General features: G+C 47.7%; 1 protein-coding gene across 1 annotated transcript in view; it reads left to right on the top strand.

Moving 5' to 3' along the window:
• The first annotated feature begins 468 nt into the window (after positions 1-468).
• Positions 469-17,708, top strand: part of sec13 (SEC13 homolog, nuclear pore and COPII coat complex component) — a 31,652-nt gene continuing 14,412 nt past the window's right edge. Inside the window, exons 1-3 of the mRNA XM_070894960.1 lie at positions 469-568; positions 4,360-4,404; positions 15,516-15,631. Coding sequence (XP_070751061.1) covers positions 566-568; positions 4,360-4,404; positions 15,516-15,631 — 164 coding nt within the window. The 5' untranslated portion in view covers positions 469-565. The remainder of the gene's footprint in view (positions 569-4,359; positions 4,405-15,515; positions 15,632-17,708) is intronic.

The following is a 17,708-nucleotide window of genomic DNA, read 5'->3' on the forward strand; positions in this document are numbered from 1 at the left end:
GTAGATTAAAGTCGCCCATGAGGAGAAACTTCTTCACTCAGAGAATTGTTAACCTGTGGAATTCCCTACCCCAGAGAGTTGTTGATGCCTGTTCATTGGATATATTCAAGAGGGAGTTAGATATGGCCCTTACGGCTAAAGGGATCAAGGGGTATAGAGAGAAAGCAGGAAAGGGGTACTGAGGTGAATGATCAGTCATGATCTTATTGAATGGTGGTGCAGGCTCGAAGGGCTGAATGGCCTACTCCTGCACCTATTTTCTATGTTTCTATGTGCTGTTGTGTGTGGGTGCTACTGATGTTCAGGGTGCTGTGTGTGTGGGTGCTGCTGGTTCTCAGGGTGCTGTGTGTGTGGGTGCTGCTGGTTCTCAGGGTGCTGTCTGTGTGGATGCTATGATCCAGCCCTCAATGGGGGCGCTGCAGCTGCGGAACCTGTGTTTCTGGACTGTGGAGGGAGCCGGGCGGTTGAGAGCGCGGCGCAGGTTTGAGGTTTGCCACGTCTGAGGGGACCGGAAGTGGGTGTGGGACCGGGACCGGGAGCGTGAGGGGGAGTGAGCGGCGGAGCAATGGTGAGTGATCCCGCGGAACCCAGTGTCCGGAGCCGGGGCAGTGCGGCCAGCGCAGGCCGGCTTGGGTGAAGGCTCAACAGAGTGCGGAGGCCCGGGGTCAGTGCCCCGCCCCTGGAGCAGGAGGTTGGCCTCGGCCCTGGGAGGACACTGCCCTGTGTGGGAGGCCCTGGGGGGCACTGCCCTGTGTGGGAGGCCCAGGGTGGGCACTGCCCTGTGTGGGAGGCCCGGGGGTGGGCACTGCTCTGTGTGGGAGGCCCAGGGTGGGCACTGCCCTGTGTGGGAGGCCCGGGGGTGGGCACTGCTCTGTGTGGGAGGCCCAGGGTGGGCACTGCCCTGTGTGGGAGGCCCGGGGGGGGGGCACTGCCCTGTGTGGGAGGCCCAGGGTGGACACTGCCCTGTGTGGGAGGCCCGGGGGTGGGCACTGCTCTGTGTGGGAGGCCCGGGGGGGGGCACTGCCCTGTGTGGGAGGCCCAGGGTGGGCACTGCCCTGTGTGGGAGGCCCAGGGTGGGCACTGTGCCCTGTGTGGGAGGCCCTGGGGGGCACTGCCCTGTGTGGGAGGCCCAGGGTAGGCACTGTGCCCTGTGTGGGAGGCCCTGGGGGGCACTGCCCTGTGTGGGAGGCCCAGAGTGGGCACTGTGCCCTGTGTGGGAAGCCCTGGGGGGCACTGCCCTGTGTGGGAGGCCCAGGGTGGGCACTGCCCTGTGTGGGAGGCCCGGGGGTGGGCACTGCTCTGTGTGGGAGGCCCGGGGGGGGGGGGCACTGCCCTGTGTGGGAGGCCCTGGGGGGCACTGCCCTGTGTGGGAGGCCCAGGGTGGGCACTGCCCTGTGTGGGAGGCCCAGGGTGGGCACTGTGCCCTGTGTGGGAGGCCCTGGGGGGCACTGCCCTGTGTGGGAGGCCCAGGGTAGGCACTGTGCCCTGTGTGGGAGGCCTTGGGGGGCACTGCCCTGTGTGGGAGGCCCAGGGTGGGCACTGTGCACTGTGTGGAAGGCCCTGGGGGGCACTGCCCTGTGTGGGAGGCCCAGGGTGGGCACTGCCCTGTGTGGGAGGCCCAGGGTGGGCACTGTGCACTGTGTGGGAGGCCCTGGGGGGCACTGCCCTGTGTGGGAGGCCCAGAGTGGGCACTGTGCCCTATGTGGGAAGCCCTGGGGGGCACTGCCCTGTGTGGGAGGCCCTGGGGGGCACTGCCCTGTGTGGGAGGCCCAGGTGGGCACTGTGCCCTGTGTGGGAGGCCCTGGGTGGCACTGCCCTGGGGGGGCACTGCCCTGTGTGGGAGGCCCGGGGGGGGCACTGCCCTGTGTGGGAGGCCCAGGGTGGGCACTGCCCTGTGTGGGAGGCCCAGGGTGGGCACTGCCCTGTGTGGGAGGCCCTGGGTGGCACTGCCCTGTGTGGGAGGCCCTGGGTGGCACTGCCCTGTGTGGGAGGCCCTGGGGGGGCACTGCCCTGTGTGGGAGACTCTGGGGGGGGGCACTGCCCTGTGTGGGAGGCCCTGGGGGGCACTGCCCTGTGAGGGAGGCCCAGGGTGGACACTGTGCCCTGTGTGGGAGGCCCAAGGTGGGCACTGTGCCGTGTGAGAGGCCCTGGGGGTGGGGGGCACTGCCCTGTGTGGGAGGCCCAGGGTAGGCATGGCCTGTGTGGGAGGCCCAGGGTGGGCATGGCCTATGTGGGAGGCCCTGTGTGGGAGACCCAGGGTGGGCACTGTGCCCTGGGAGGGCACTGCCCTGTGTGAGGCTCAGTGTGGGAGGCCCTGAGTGTGTGGCTCTGTGCCCTGTGTGGTCGGGCTGGGTAGGTGGGCACTGCCCTGTGTGGAAGTGCTGGGTTGGACTGCCCGTGTGGGAGGGCTGGGTAGGCACTCTGCCCAGTGGGGAGGGGGAGATCCCCAGCAGAGAATGTTTTATTTTGAGTTGATGAAGTCTCGGTTGTAATGAAGGAGATATAATTATCGCCTGACCTGCAGTCCCTGTTTCGTACAATTTGGGGTTTTGAGTCATTTACCTGCTTAAGCAGCATTGGGGCACCCGACACAGCATCTCCCTCCAATTGCCAACAGGCACAGCTTGCTCACGTTAAACCTTCATCTGCTCTGCCTTTGCCCAGCTTCTCCCTCTCTGACCTGCATCTAAATCTTTCCTACTCCCCCATTTATCCGTCCTTCCACCCCATTCCTTTTACTCCCTCATTGAACTTTCCTGCTTGTTCATCAATCCCATTCCAGTCAGGTGTCTGATCATCATCATTGTAGGTAGTCCCTCGAAACGAGGATGACTTGCTTCCACGCCAAAACAGGGATAAGTTCACAGATGTTTCAATGAAGGACCTAATATTCCAGATCCTGAACTACATGTTGAAGGGTGGAAGATGCCTGTGCTTGGATTTTTTTCACTTGTAGCTGTTGCACACCAGCCACCACACGGGCTTGACAGAGCTAGGTCTTGGTCCAGTGGCAAGGATTACCCAAGACGACTGGAGACCAGCTCTGCTGCACGGACCGAGCGCACGCACACATCGCAGTGTGGGCTGGCCTGTGCTGCCCCTGGGTCCTCGCCTCTTCTGGGTCCCAGATTCACGCCTCTCCTGGGCCCCGGTCACTTCCCTCTATGGACTCTTGCTGCTACTTTTCCCCTCCTGCTGTGCCTGCCCGCATTGCAATCAGCGACCTGGCTTCGCAGCCATTGCCCTCCTGCAGCAGCACGTGCTGCTCCTTCCAATGATCCTGGCCTGCTGATGGTCTTGCAGGCCGGGACCGCACTGATTTCCGGGCTGGGCACCGCACGTTGCTCCCTCTAATGACCCTGGCCTGCTGATGGTCTTGCAGGCCGGAACCGCACTGATTTCCGGGCTGGGCCACCGCACGTTGCTCCCTCTAATGACCCTGGCCTGCTGATGGTCTTGCACGCCGGGACTGCGCCGATTTCTCTGATATAAACTGTAGGACCCACAATCATTGACAGAGCTGCCAACAGAAATCTCCTGTGGATCATCCTGATGGCTGTGTTAACATGCTAACCGCTACAAGCCAGGATGGCTCTAGGTTCAACCTCTGGGTCTGTCCGACGACAGCGGGCATGCTATGCGTGATCTTGGGACATCTTTGAACTCAGAAGTATCCACCCAGGCTCCGACTCCTGATTGCTGTCCAGTGACACCTCCACCTGATCTAGCCCACTATGTTGTTGATATGGGGTGGCTGGGAGGAAAGAGCTTCCATTTCATATTCTCGGCACATCCTAAAGTGTCCTCTACTAGCTATGAAAAGTCCTGAGTGCTGGCATTTTCAAAAGGTTGAGAGTTCAAGCCCAGTCCATGACTTGAGCACAGAACCTAGGCTGATAATTCAATGCAGTTCTAAGGGAGTGTTGCACTGTTGAAGGTGCCACCTTTCAGAAGAGACGTCAAACCAAGGCCCTGCACACCTATTCAGGTAGGCACAAAAGGGGGCGAGGGTGAAAGCAAATTCAATAATAATTTTCAGAAGGAAATTCGATATATACATGAAAATGAAAAGAGATGCACAGCAAAAAATCCAGTACTAATTGCCAGCCTTCCCGGAGAGGCCACAGGATTGCTGGCGTGCAAACAAAAAAAAAGTCATACTGGTGTGTAGGAAGTTCTCTTCTGAGGTTGGGGCTGAGGCATATAACTGGAAGTGATCAATACTGGGACTGGGTGCCTTGTATTGGAAGAGTGCTGGGAATGGGCCAAACATCCCTCGCTTTATTAGCAGGAAAAGTCACATTTTTACATAAAACATTTGTTCTGGTAATTTCACTTAATCTATCTTTTTTTTCATAGGTTTCTGTAATCAACACAGTGGATACGTCCCACGAGGATATGATTGTAAGTGGATTGCTCATTCCTATTGCAGTGTGAACTCTCAGGACTGCAACTTGGTTAATTGCTACTGCCAAAAACATTGAGTGATTGATTAACTTCATGGGGAATGTAGTTCAGTCTGAGTACTGAGGTTTCTTGTCAGATATGTTTGTATATCTGTGTGAAATCTTGAATCGAAGTATGTGAGCGGTAAGGAGCTCGACAATCTAGGAAATTCCTTAATGGTTCTGATCCTACTCTTCAGGACAAAGTCCTTTAGCAGTAAAAGCATTCTTGAGCACTTGTGTTTTAATATGACCTGGGTTCAAATGCAGTCTGGTCTGATAGGCTGGGAGCATCTTCTCCCTGCTGTAAGGGAACTGTGAAAAGAGTTTGGGGAATTTTCAACCTAGATTCTAATTAATCGACCTACAGCATAAAATAAATCGATAATTCTCATTCCGAGCTCACAATGATGGCTGGTGTTTCAGTTTGTCCGGTAGGGAGCTTTGTTTGATTTTGGAATTTAGCACATTTATGGGCCAATGGGAGTGCTTGGGTCAGAGCAGGGTACTTTATACATGTACCTGATTTGGGAGTATTTGAGGGGATGTTGTTGAGGGAGCTTTACTCTGTATCTATCTATACTTTATCCTGGTCTCTAATCAATGCTGTTATCCGTTCTGGGAAAGCTAGATGGGACTGTGCAGAGGGAGTTGCAGGCAGCATCCAAGCTATATCAGACCTGGTGCGAGGGAGTGTTACTCTGTATCTAACCTGTGCCATATCTGCCCTGGGAGTGTTTGATGGGGAAGTGTAGAGGCAGTGTTATTCTGCATCTAACCTGTGCTGTATCTGACCTGGGGGTATTTAAAGAGACAGTGTAGAGGGAGCTTTACTCTGTGTCTAACCTTTGCTGTACCTGCCCTGGGAGTGTTTGGTGGGATTGTGTCGAGGGAGCTTTAATCTGTATCTAACCCGTGATGTACCTGCCCTGGGAGTGTTTGGTGGGACTGTGTCGAGGGAGCTTTACTCTGTATCTAACCTGTGCTGTATCTGACCTGGGGGTATTTAAAGGGACAGTGTAGAGGGAGCTTTACTCTGTATCTGACCTGGGGGTATTTAAAGGGACAGTGTAGAGGGAGCTTTACTCTGTATCTAACCTGTACTGTATCTGACCTGGGGGTATTTAAAGGGACAGTGTAGAGGGAGCTTTATTCTGTATCTAACCCGTGATGTACCTGCCCTGGGAGTGTTTGGTGGGACTGTGTCGAGGGAGCTTTACTCTGTATCTAACCTGTGCTGTATCTGACCTGGGGGTATTTAAAGGGACAGTGTAGAAGAAGCTTTACTCTGTATCTGACATGGGGGTATTTAAAGGGACAGTGTAGAGGGAGCTTTACTCTGTATCTAATCCATATTGTACCTCACCAGAGGAATGCTTGATGCAGATATGGGTGGAAAATGGGTCCAATTTTACCAGCTTACCCTCCCTGGAAGATCACAAAAATGTCCTAATTGGAAAAAAAAATTGAATAAAACCATCACATACAAGTAATTAATAGATGTGTTCATGATACTGCAATCTAATCAAGTTTCAGACTGCTATAAACACCTTGAGCTTTGTTTGCTTGTTGTAATACCTTGTGTGTGTGTACTTGTTAAACTGAGGAATGAAGGTGCCGTAGTTCAATTTTCTACATTGCACCTTGCACCTACTCACCACGTCAGGTGTTCAAGTGCCCAGAGCAGCACAGCGTAAAGCGCCGATCACTTAACAATTCAAAATCAGGGTGGGCATTTTGTTGCAGATTGATATTTTTGGGTTAGTAATTTGTAACCTGAAAATTAGGAATAAGAAGGAAGTCAGCCATTATTTACCCCACCTCCTTCAAAGGCTGATATAATTTGCCAGGGAAATACCATGGAAGTGGGTTCAGGTGATAACTAGATACATCTCTGGAGAGAGTTGGGTCACTATCTTGCATACAATGACTATATCATTGCAGCTTAATGATCTGATCATTGTTCAATTTGAACGTGCTGTGGTTATGCCCCTGTAATTAATGCTTCACTGCAGACACCCTGAAGTGTCCTTTACTTTAAATAATATATAAATCAAAAAAAATATATATAAACCATCTGCATCACAGGCAGTGCTCTCCGCCCCCCCAACCCCCCAGGGAGGCCTGGGTTCTCGCTGGTGCACATCGTGACTGGCAACTGGAGATAAGGGAAAGGGAGGAATTGAAAGCCGACAGAAGAGGCTTATTTCTGTTGCGCACAAGCCCTGCAATTATTTTCAACAGCAGGGTATCCATTGCACATTCCAGGCACTGCAATGCAGTTTGCTTCATTTCTGTGCATCGCAATACAGACTCTCACTTTGCAAGAGAAAATCAATAGAGTAATTATTATTTGTTACAGCGTATTAGGAGGGACATCAAGTAGCACTGCTCGGACTACAACGAGGGAAAGCAAGTGGGCACAGATTAATTCAATAATCTTTTGGAGGGGGAGAGAGAGAGAAACAGGGACAAACATGAAAGTGCTCCGTAATTTTGTATCATTTAAAGCAAAAATGTCCACAGTTACCACCGCTCTCATGCAAGTTGTATAATAGAGAACAGATGTCCGTGTACAAGGTACATCTTGGAATTTATTGGAATTTTTGCAATGGTTTATTCATAGAACACTGGATACTTGGGAGTGGGTTGAAGGCTGCGATCTAATCAATGGCATCGGTGGCTCTGTGATTTAATGCTTAATCGTCACTTCGCGGATTAAAAAAAAAACTAGTCAGTCTCATCGAGAGACAAGCTCTTGATTGTAAAGTGGAATATCTTTCACCCTCATGAGGATGTTGAGTAGAGGAGAAGACCAAAGTGAAATGAGCTGTATGCCGCAGCCATCAGAATCAGCCTGACCCCGCTACTGTAAAAGATGGGGTTAACCTGCTGCTTTTTGTGAGGCAAATTAAATTTGGCCGTATTAAAATGCCACGTTGATTTTGGTGCTGGTGTGGGGGGGTTTGCACTCTGTTACCATCTCTCGTTCTATTGAAACCAAAGATGTCTGGTGTCTCTTTACTTTGTTCCATTTGGGAGATGTCTATTGTCTAGCTGGTGATTCCTTGTAGCATGTCCATTAAGTTTGAGAGTTCAGTGAATGGAGAATTGTGGACACAAACCCAACTGTGATCCCCTCCATTGCAGTACCAGCTGTACTCCTCCCCATATAGTCCAGTCTGACCCTGGCACCGTGCTGAGCAAGTTTTATCTGTCTCTGCCAATGCTGGCGTTTCAGCGACACGATCCAGATCTTTTTCTCTCCTCGCCTAAAAGCAGCGGCCCACTTTGAGGTACAATTCCACTAAATGCTGGCAGGATATTGGGCTGAGTTGCTGCTTAGCAGTCGGGAATGGAGATGTTTACAGATTTATTTTTAACCTCCCCTGCCTATTCCAGAGGTGCCAAAACCAACTTTAACAACCCCTACTGCTATTCCTGCTAAGGTCAGGTAACTCTGCATAAACCAGGGATCGAACCTTTGACCTACTTGGCTTAGTACCGCAACACCTGCTTCTCCATTCATGAAGTGAACACAACTTTGTGATCGTATTATGAAGACGCTAACCGGGAGAGATCTAAATGAATCAATGAAATAGTCTCTCAAACACTGACATTCATATCAGTGCGCGCTAATCATCTTGATCAAGATGTAGAATCAGTTTGGGTGGAGATAAGAAATACTAAGGGAAAGAAGTCACTGGTGGGAGTAGTCGATAGGCCCCCTAACAGTAGCTACACTGTAGGACAGAGTCTAAATCAAGAAATAATGGAGGCTTGCAGGAAAGGTAGTGCAATAATCATGGGCGATTTTACTCTTCATATAGATTGGACGAATCAAATTGACAAAGGTAGCTTTGAGGACGAGTTCACAGAATGTATTCGGGATGGTTTCTTAGAACAATACATTGTGGAACCAACCAGGGAGCAGGGTTTTTAGATCTGGTAATGAGTGATGAGATAGGATTAATTAATGATCTCATAGTAAAGGATCCTCTATGGAAGAGTGATCCATGTTAGAATTTCAAATTCAGTTTCCGGGTGAGAAACTTGGGTCTCAAACTAGTGTCCTGAACTTAAATAAAGGCAATTACAAAGGTATGAAGATACAGTTGACTAAAGTGGACTGTGAAAATAGATTAAAGAGTAAGACGGTAGATAAGCAGTGGCAGGCATTTAAGGAGATATTAGCAAAGATATATCCCAATAAGAAAGAATGAAGGATGAACCATCCGTGGCTAACTAAGGAAGCTAAGGATGGTATCACATTGAAAACAAAGGCATACCATGTTGCGAAGATTAGTGGTAGGTCAAATGATTGGGAAATTTTTAGAAACCAGCAGGACGACTAAAAAAATAACAGAGAGAGAAGATAGATTAAGAGTAAACTAGCAAGAAATATAAAAATAGACAGTAAGAGCTTCTACAGGTATATAAGAAGGAAGAGAATAGCTAAAGTAAATGTTGGTCCCTTAGAGGATGAGACTGAAGAATTAATAATGGGAAACTGGTAAATGGCAGAGATTTGAACAAATATTTTATATCGGATTCATGATAGAAAACACTAAAAGCATCCCAATAATAGATAATCAAGAGGCTATAAGGAGGGGGGAGCTTAAAACAATCACTATCACAGAGAAAAAGTACTAGGCAAACTAATGGGACGAAAAGTGGACAACTCCCCTGAACCTGATGGCCTGCATCCTAGGGTCTTAAAAGAAGTGGCTGCAGAGATAGTGGATGCATTGGTTGTAATCTAGCAAAATCCCCTAGATTCTGGAGAGGTCCCCGTGGATTGGAAAACTGCAAATATCACGCCCCTATTCAAGAAAGGAGGGAGACAAAAAGCAGGCGACCATAGGCCAGTTAGCCTAACATCTGTCATTGGGAAATGCTGGAGTCCATTATTAAGGAAGCAGTAGCAGGACATTTAGAAAATCATAATACAATCAAGCAGAGTCAGCATGGTTTTATGAAAGGGAAATCATGCTTGACAAATTTGCTAGAGTCCTTTGAAGATGTGATGAGCAGGTTGGATAAGGGGGAACCAGTGGATGTGATGTATTTGGATTTCCAGAAGGCATTCGATAAGGTGCCACATAAAAGGTTACTGCACAAGATAAGAGCTCACAGGGTTGGGGGTAATATATTAGCATGAATAGAGGATTGGCTAACAGAAAACAGGCGGGATAAATGGGCCATTTTTCGGTTGGCAAACTGTAACTAGTGGGGTGCCACAGGGATCAGTGCTGGGGCCTCAACTATTTACAATCTATATTAATGACTTGGATGAAGGGACCGAGTGTAATGTAGCCAAATTTGCTGATGATACACAGAAAGGCGGGAAAGCAAGTTGTGAAGAGGACACAAATAATCTGCAAAGGGCTATAGATAGGTTAAGTGAGTGGGCAGATGGAGTATAATGTGGGAAAATGTGAGATTATCCACTTTGATAGGAAGAATAAAAAAGCGAATATTATTTAAATGGAGAGAGACTACAAAATGCTGCGGTACAGAGGGATCTTGGGGTTCTTGTACATGAAACATAAAAAGTTGGTATGCAGGTACAGCAAGTAATTAGGAAGGCAAATGGAATGTTGGCCTTTATTGCAAGGGGGATAGAGTATAAAAGTAGGGAAGTCCTGCTACAACTGTACAGGGTATTGGTGAGGCCACACCTAGAGTACTGCGTACATTTTGGTCTGCTTATTTAAGGAGGGATATACTTGCATTGGAGGCAGTTGAGAGAAGGTTCACTAGGTTTATTCCTGAGATGAAGGGGTTGTCTTATGAAGATAGATTGAGCAGGTTGGGCCTATACTCATTGGAGTTTAGAAGAATGAAAGGTGATCTTATTGATATGTATAAGATTCTGAGGGGGCTTGACGGGGTAGATGCAGAGAGGATGTTTCCTCTCATGGGGGAAATCTAGAACTAGGGGGCATAGTTTCAGAATAAGGTTCGCCCATTTAAAACTGAGATGAGGAGGAATTTCTTCTCAAGGCCGTGAACCTTTGGAATTCTCTACCTCAGGGAGCTGTGGAGGCTGGGTCATTGAATATATTTAAAGTGGGTGGAGATAGACAGATTTTTGAATGATGGGGGTGTCAGATTATGAGGAGCGGGCGGGAATGTGGATTTGAGGCCAAGATCAGATCAGCCATGATCGAATTGAAAAGTAAAACTTCGTTTCTAGCGTGTCATGTTTATGCAGAGCTATTGCTGCAGCACTGAGTTCTGGTTTCCCAGCAGTTTGCTTTTTTTGGCTCATCTTATGATTTTTTTCTGATTTGGAAAACTGGCAGATGGAACTCAACATGGAAGTGAAAGCTGCTCCACTTTTGACCGAAGAAAGGTAGATAAAGCTGTTGAGGCGAGGTCAATTGAAAATGTCAAAACTGAGATTCATAGACAAGGGTATTAAGGGTATGAAACCAAGGTGGGTAAATGGAATTAAGATACAGATCAGCCATGATCTAACTCAATGGCAGAACAGGTTCGAGGGGCTGAATGGCCTATTCCTGTACCACCCCCACAATGAGTGTGAAGGGTCCATGAAGGCATTATATAAATGCAAGTTATTTCTTTATAACTTGCAGGTCTTTCCGCTCGTGAGTGCAAAGAAAAGTAGCTGCAGTTTAAGCCTAGACGGAGCGGTTCGGTTTATTGTTGGACGCGTGCCTCGACTGATGATTCAGGCATATTCTGGATGGCCGTGCATCACTGCTGTCCTGCAGAGCAGTTTATTACTCGTACGCGGCTGCCATGCTGTGGCTCATAAAATCGCATTCCAGTGATTGTACGAACATTCATATCATTAGGGAAGGGGAAAGGAGTTCTACCCAAGGGCACTCTGAACAGTAGCAAAATGGATACAGGCAGAGGCAGCTGTAATAAGGATGTGCAGCTCGCACATTTGACACCAGTGGCTGTGGAGAGTGCAGCGAGACTTGGAGTGATTTTATTCTGAGGTACAGACTTCTGGTGCCTTGGTATTTTGTAAAATTCCAGTTTGATACAGTGCCTGTATTTTGCTTCACAATCCAGAAACTACAGGAGTAAGACTGGTAGGGGACGGGAACTTGTTTTTGAATTTTTATCTCGTTCTAATTCTTCATTTCGATTCTTTTCTGGCACCGCACTGCCCTTATTTCAGCCTCTTCCCTCAGCCGCCGTCTGTCATTACTACCTTGGCCAATTTATATTTAAAAAATTGCCAGCTCCCAGCACCAGCCTCTCAGCCCTGTGGCAGCCTTTCACTTCAGGCCCAAACCCCAGTCTCAACCATCATCATCATAGGCGGTCCCTCAAACAAGGATGAGTTGCTTCCACGAGTTCACAGATGTTTCGATGAAGGACCCGATGTTCCAGTCTTGAACTCCAGTTGAGTCCCCTCCTCGTGCTACCACCTGCCATGCATTGGATACTTAGTTCTGGTCTGTTGCCTTGGACCTCATCCCAATGCCACGAGATATTAAAATTACATCAAAAGTTTTAGGCTAATGTTTTGAGGAAAAACTTTTTCCAGAAGAGGGAGGCAGTTGGATATATTTCATATACAGACTGTGGAGCTGGTATCTCAGTGAGCACGACCTTCCTACTCACTGCTTTCATCTACAGTAAATTAGTCCTGATTTTTTAATGCAAATCCAGCAGGGCATTTTAAAAAAAATTTCATTTTCTGTGAAATCATGTCTCTCCCTTGACGCTGATTCTCTGGGATCTCCAGACAATGCTGCCTTCTCTCACTCTCTCTGTTAAACGCACCACTACACTTGACTCTTCCATTATAAATGAAAAATGTATAGCTCACGTCTTTCTCTGGAGGAATGTTTTGCATCTGGTTCCAGATAGCATTCCTTTGTCTGTCGTCTTTTGTTACATACCAAGAAAAAGAAAGACGTTAAAAAAAAGACTTGCAGGTATACAGCGCCTTTCACGGCCTGAGGAGACCTCAAAGCGCTTTACAGCAATGCAGTCGCTGTTGTAATGTGGGAAGCGTGGCCGCTAAATTGTGCACAGCAAGGTCCCGCAAACAGCATTGCGCTAAACCACCAGATGATCTGTTTTAGCAGCATTGGTTGAGGGATAAATATTGGCTAGGACACCAGGGAGATCTCACCTGCTCTTTGAATAGCGCTGTGGGTTCTTTTACATCCACATGAACCTTTGCTGTAATTCAGATGAATCGAGAGTCTAGTCTTGTTGACTTTTTTTTATCAGGGGCTATAATCCAAACCAATATCTTGCTGGAGAATCAATCTCAGGAATGCTGTTGCATCACAGAGTGATGGGACACTGGTTTGTGCTTACAATACATCACACAGTGAGTCACTGATCGGGATACCAGTAAAGCTGAATATTCTAAGTTTGCATTGCGTGCTAGGGCCCTTGTGGTATAGTGAATGTTGGCCTCTTTTTCTAATGCAAGTCATTTTCTTTTGAGTCCAATCACTTTTCTAAGGGAAAGGACTATAAAGGTCAGTTGTCCTCCAAATTAGTTCTATTTTTTTACAGGTCACTTTTCACTTGCTAGTCAGAAACTGGTAATAGTTTCTTGCTATTAAGGTAATTGGTAAAAGAAACTTGCCTTTCTTTGGAAGGAATGCTATGAAAAGGAGCAGAAACTACACTGAGCCCCAGTTTGGTCAACCTATTAAAGTTGGGCAGGCCATGAATGGACGCCCAGAGGAAGTTGTACTGGCAAGTCTGCTGTGGGCTGGAGGTGAAGGAGAGGTAGTGCCAATAAGTTTAGACTGCATTCTGTGCATCACTGCCATAAATGGTTCTGTTACATAGTCCTACAACAGCAACTTGTATATTTGTAGTACTGCTTAATGTAAAACGAAACAAAGCGCTTCAGGAAAAGTGAATGCCGAGCCAGAGAAGGAGATATTAGGAGTATGACCAAAGGTTTGGTCAAAGTGGTGGGTTTTAAGGAGGGTCTCAAGGAAGGTGGAGGGAGGGAGGGAGTTCCAATTTCATGGGACCTAGATGACTGCAGGCACAGCTACCAATGGAGCGAGAAGGGGTGGGGATTCCTAAAAGGATGCAGTCAAAGGATCAGAGTTAAGGGGAGCTGAATGGCTGGAGGAGTTAGAAATGTGGGAGGGGCAAGGCCATGAAGGGTTTAAACACAAGAATGAGAATTTTCAATTTGAGGCATTAACGTCCAAGATATATTGTAGTCGGTGAGGACAAGGGTGATGGATGAGTGGGACTTGTTGCCAGATAGGACAAGGGCAGTAGAGTTTTGGATGAACTAGGGCATACAGAGGGTGGAGATGGAAGAGCATTGGAACAGTCGAGTCTGGAGGTGACAAAGGTGTGGGTGATAGGCTGAGGTAGGGACGGAGGTGGGAAGTAGCTGGTCTTTGTGCCAGAGAGGATACGGGGTCAGAATCAGCTCGGGGTTAAACAAGATGCTGAGGTTGTGAACAATCTAGTTCAGCTTGAGAGAATGGCCAGGGAGGAAGATGGAGTCAATGGTGAGGGTGGGGAGTTTGTGATGGGGGCCAGGGATGATGGTTTTGGCCTTTCCATTGTTTAGCTGGAGATCAATCAAAGTGGGAATCCTTATGTAGATGCAGGAGCAACTTAGGGCCCTTTTAGCTATGTAATACAGAGACCAGAGGATGGCAGTGTTGATCAGGATGAACACCAGAGTTGGGAGCTCCAATGCTGTTTGTCCCACGTACTTCCTCCTGTGTGTCTGACTGTTAAATCATAAGTACTGTAGACTTCTTTGCTATTGAACTGTTTGTTTACTATATGCATCAAAATTGCATAAGAGTAGAAATTTAATTTGTGCTTTGTCATTGTTGATTGGTAAAGGTTATTTACACTTCAAATAAAATTGATTCATTTAATTCAATTTCAAATCAAAGGCCATTGTGAAATGCAGAGAGGAATCGGACCCATCAATCCTCAACAGTTAGATTATTGCCTGCGGTTTCACTATATTGGTGCGCAGGTGTTCCTGCACTTACATAAGGATTCCCACTTTGATCACCTGTACCATGCTGTATCAACTGCTTGTTCCCTGTCCCACCAATGACATGCTATTTCTTTTAATCGTCAAGCTTCAAAGGCTTCATTAAGTGGCTCCCTGTTGAAGTTGCATGTCCTTATCTGTGAGAGTAACATGCTGTGTGGAATATTTATACCTTCCCGCTCTCCTCCCTGCTCCATGGTAAAACCATCATCCAGTCTTGTACTAAGCCCCGGTCCCTGATTTGATCCTGGTCTTTGTTGACCAAGCGATCCCCCAGGGCACTGTTTAGGGTGGTACAATTGGTCTCGGCCACTCCGAGGTGTAGAAGGGGGTGAAAAAAGTGACAGTCTCCATTGAATAGTCATTGCTTAGAAATACTGTGGAGGGCGGGTGGGGGATGTTGGATAGGATCAGGCTCAGCCGAGGAGCCTTCCGCAGTTGAATACTTTGTTGCCACATTCGAGGCTCACACGTGAAGATTGGCCATTTGGCTGAGGTATTGAAGACCAGCCTGATGGAGCATGCGATAACCCAAGCGCCCCTCCAACCACCGTCTGCTCCACCTGTGACAGAGACTGTAGATCCCATATCGGTCTCATCAGTCACCTGAGAACTCATTTTAGTGTGGAAGCAAGTCATCCTTGACTCCAGGGGACTGCCTAAGAAGAAGGAATGGTGCTGTGCAACTATCGCAACCTGAGGAAGTGGATAACAAATGCCTAGCTCTTCATCTACTTATAACATATATAGTTACTGTCAATGACCAATCTTTCAAAGGTTTTGATATGTTATTGCAAGGAAATTGGTGATGTGTTCGCCTGCCTGCTCCAGTCTCCAGACTGGGGCTTAAACAGGATGAACACCAGAGTTCAGAGCTCCAATGCTGTCTTCGTATTTATGATGTGTCTCTATCCAGATAACTATAAATATTACTACAAGGCATCAATGGTTCATTGGGCAAGTCCTAATGGATGGGTTTGTTTCGACAACAGCTACTGGAATAATTTGAGCAATTGCAGCAGGCAGCGCAAGTTTACTAAAAGCTTTCCTCCTCCCCTCTCGTTTACATGCAGCATGATGCGCAGATGGATTACTATGGCACCCGTCTTGCAACCTGCTCCTCCGACCGATCCGTGAAGATATTTGATGTTAAGAATGGAGGCCAGATTCTTGTTGCTGACCTGAGGGGGTAAGTGGAAAGTTTTGGTTGGTGTGAGGTGTTCTTCACATAGAAGTATTAACATGTGTTCAACTTTATTGCGAGCATTTAGTAGTACACCTGCTTTCTGAAAGACCAACATTCCATTAATTTCCCTTTATCCAGGGCACATTTGTCCATTGCTAAACTCAAAGGTCCAGCTTTTTTCGTACACTGTGTGGTTGACTCTTAATGCCCTCTGAAGTAGGCTAGCAAGCCACTCAATTGTAAAAACAAATTGTGTCAAGAAAGTCCACTATCGCCTTCTTGGTAAGGGGGTGGGCAATCAACGCGGCTTTGCCAGCATTGCCCACATTCTAAGATCCTTCCTCTACCTCCAGGGATGGTGTGGTGTATGAAATTTGTAATTTCAAGCTATTAACTTGGCATGAGACAAGTGCAAGAAAATGGCCACCTTTATGGCTTTAGTTTCAATAAGAGTAAGCGATGAGCATTGCTTGGTTCACTCTTTGGATTTTCAGAAGGCCTTTGATAAAGTTCCCACATAAGACGTTAGTGTGCAAAACTAAAGCACATAGGATTGAGGGTAATGTACAGGCATGGATTGAAAATTGGTTAACTGACAGGAAACAGAGAGTAGGAATAAATGGGCCTTTTTTGGGGCGGCGGACAGTGACTAGTGGGGTACCACAGGGATCAGTGCTTGGGCCCCAGCTATTCACAATATATATAAATGATTTGGATGAGGGAACCAAATGTAATATTTCCAAGTTTGCTGATGACACAAAACTAGGTGGGATTGTGAGTTGTGAGGAGGATGTAAAGACGCTGCAAGGCGATTTAGATAGGTTGAGTGAGTGGGCCAATACACGGCAGATGCAGTATAATTTGGTAGGAAAAACATAAGGACAAAGTATTATTTAAATGGTGATGGCTTGGGAAGTATCGATGTACAGAGGGACCTGGGTGTCCTTGTACACCAGTCATTGAAAGCAACCATGCAGGTGCAGCAAGCAGTTAGGAAGGCAAATGGTATGTTGGCCTTCATTGCAAGAGGCTTTGAGTACAGGAGCAAGGATGTCTTACTACAGTTATACAGGGCCTTGGTGAGACCGCACCTGGAGTATTGTGTGCAGTTTTGGCCTCTTTACCTAAGAAAGGATATACTTGTCATTGAGGGAGTGCAACGAAGGTTCACCAGACTGATTCCTGGGATGGCAGGACTGTTGTATGAGGAGAGATTGGGTCGACTGGGCCTGTATTCACTAGAGTTTAGAAGACTGAGAGGGGATCTCATTGAAACATATAAAATTCTGACTGGGTTGGACAGACTGGATGCGGGGAGGATGTTTCTGGCTGGGAAGTCTAGAACAAGGGGTCACAATCTCAGGATACGGGGTAGGAAATTTAGGTCCGAGATGAGGAGAAATGTTTTCACTCAGAAGATGGGTGAACCTGTGAAATTCTCTACCACAGAAGGCTGTGCAGGCCAAGTCACTGAATATATTTAAGAGCGAGATAGATAGATTTCTCGACACAAAAAGCATCAAGGGGTATGGGGAAAAAGCGGGAATATGGTGCTGAGATACAGGATCAGCCATGATCATATTGCATGCCAGTACAAATTCGAAGGGCCGAATGGCCTATTACTGCTCCTATTTTCTATGTTTCACATTGTCTGGCTCGCTTGCGAGGATAGAGCATATTTGTGCAACCCCCCCCCCCTTTCCCCTTCCCGCTGTGCACCCTTCATTGGAGGGTATAATCCTCTCTTTCAAAAAATAAACTGCCACAGCTTTGCCTAGCAGTCTACAGTGAGACTTTTGGACAGTGACAAACAGTCCTTCTGCAAAAGGAGTCAAATTGAGCCAGACTAGCATGCAAGCCTCCAGCAATATTTGCTTTAGCTCGATTCTGCTTAAATGTCAGGTGGACCAATGCAGCATAAACCAGCATGCCATCTGATGCATGTCATTTGGCTCTCATTGTGGCAGAGTCGTTCCAATGTGAGTGGCTTGCTGATGGACCCAACAAACATGCAAGTGGATTGGATGTCTTCCAGTCAAGACCCCAAATAACAGCTCTTCAGCCCACGGCCGGTGACTGA

This window comes from Pristiophorus japonicus, chromosome 12 (assembly GCF_044704955.1).
Source record: "Pristiophorus japonicus isolate sPriJap1 chromosome 12, sPriJap1.hap1, whole genome shotgun sequence".
Classification (NCBI taxonomy): Eukaryota; Metazoa; Chordata; class Chondrichthyes; family Pristiophoridae; genus Pristiophorus; species Pristiophorus japonicus.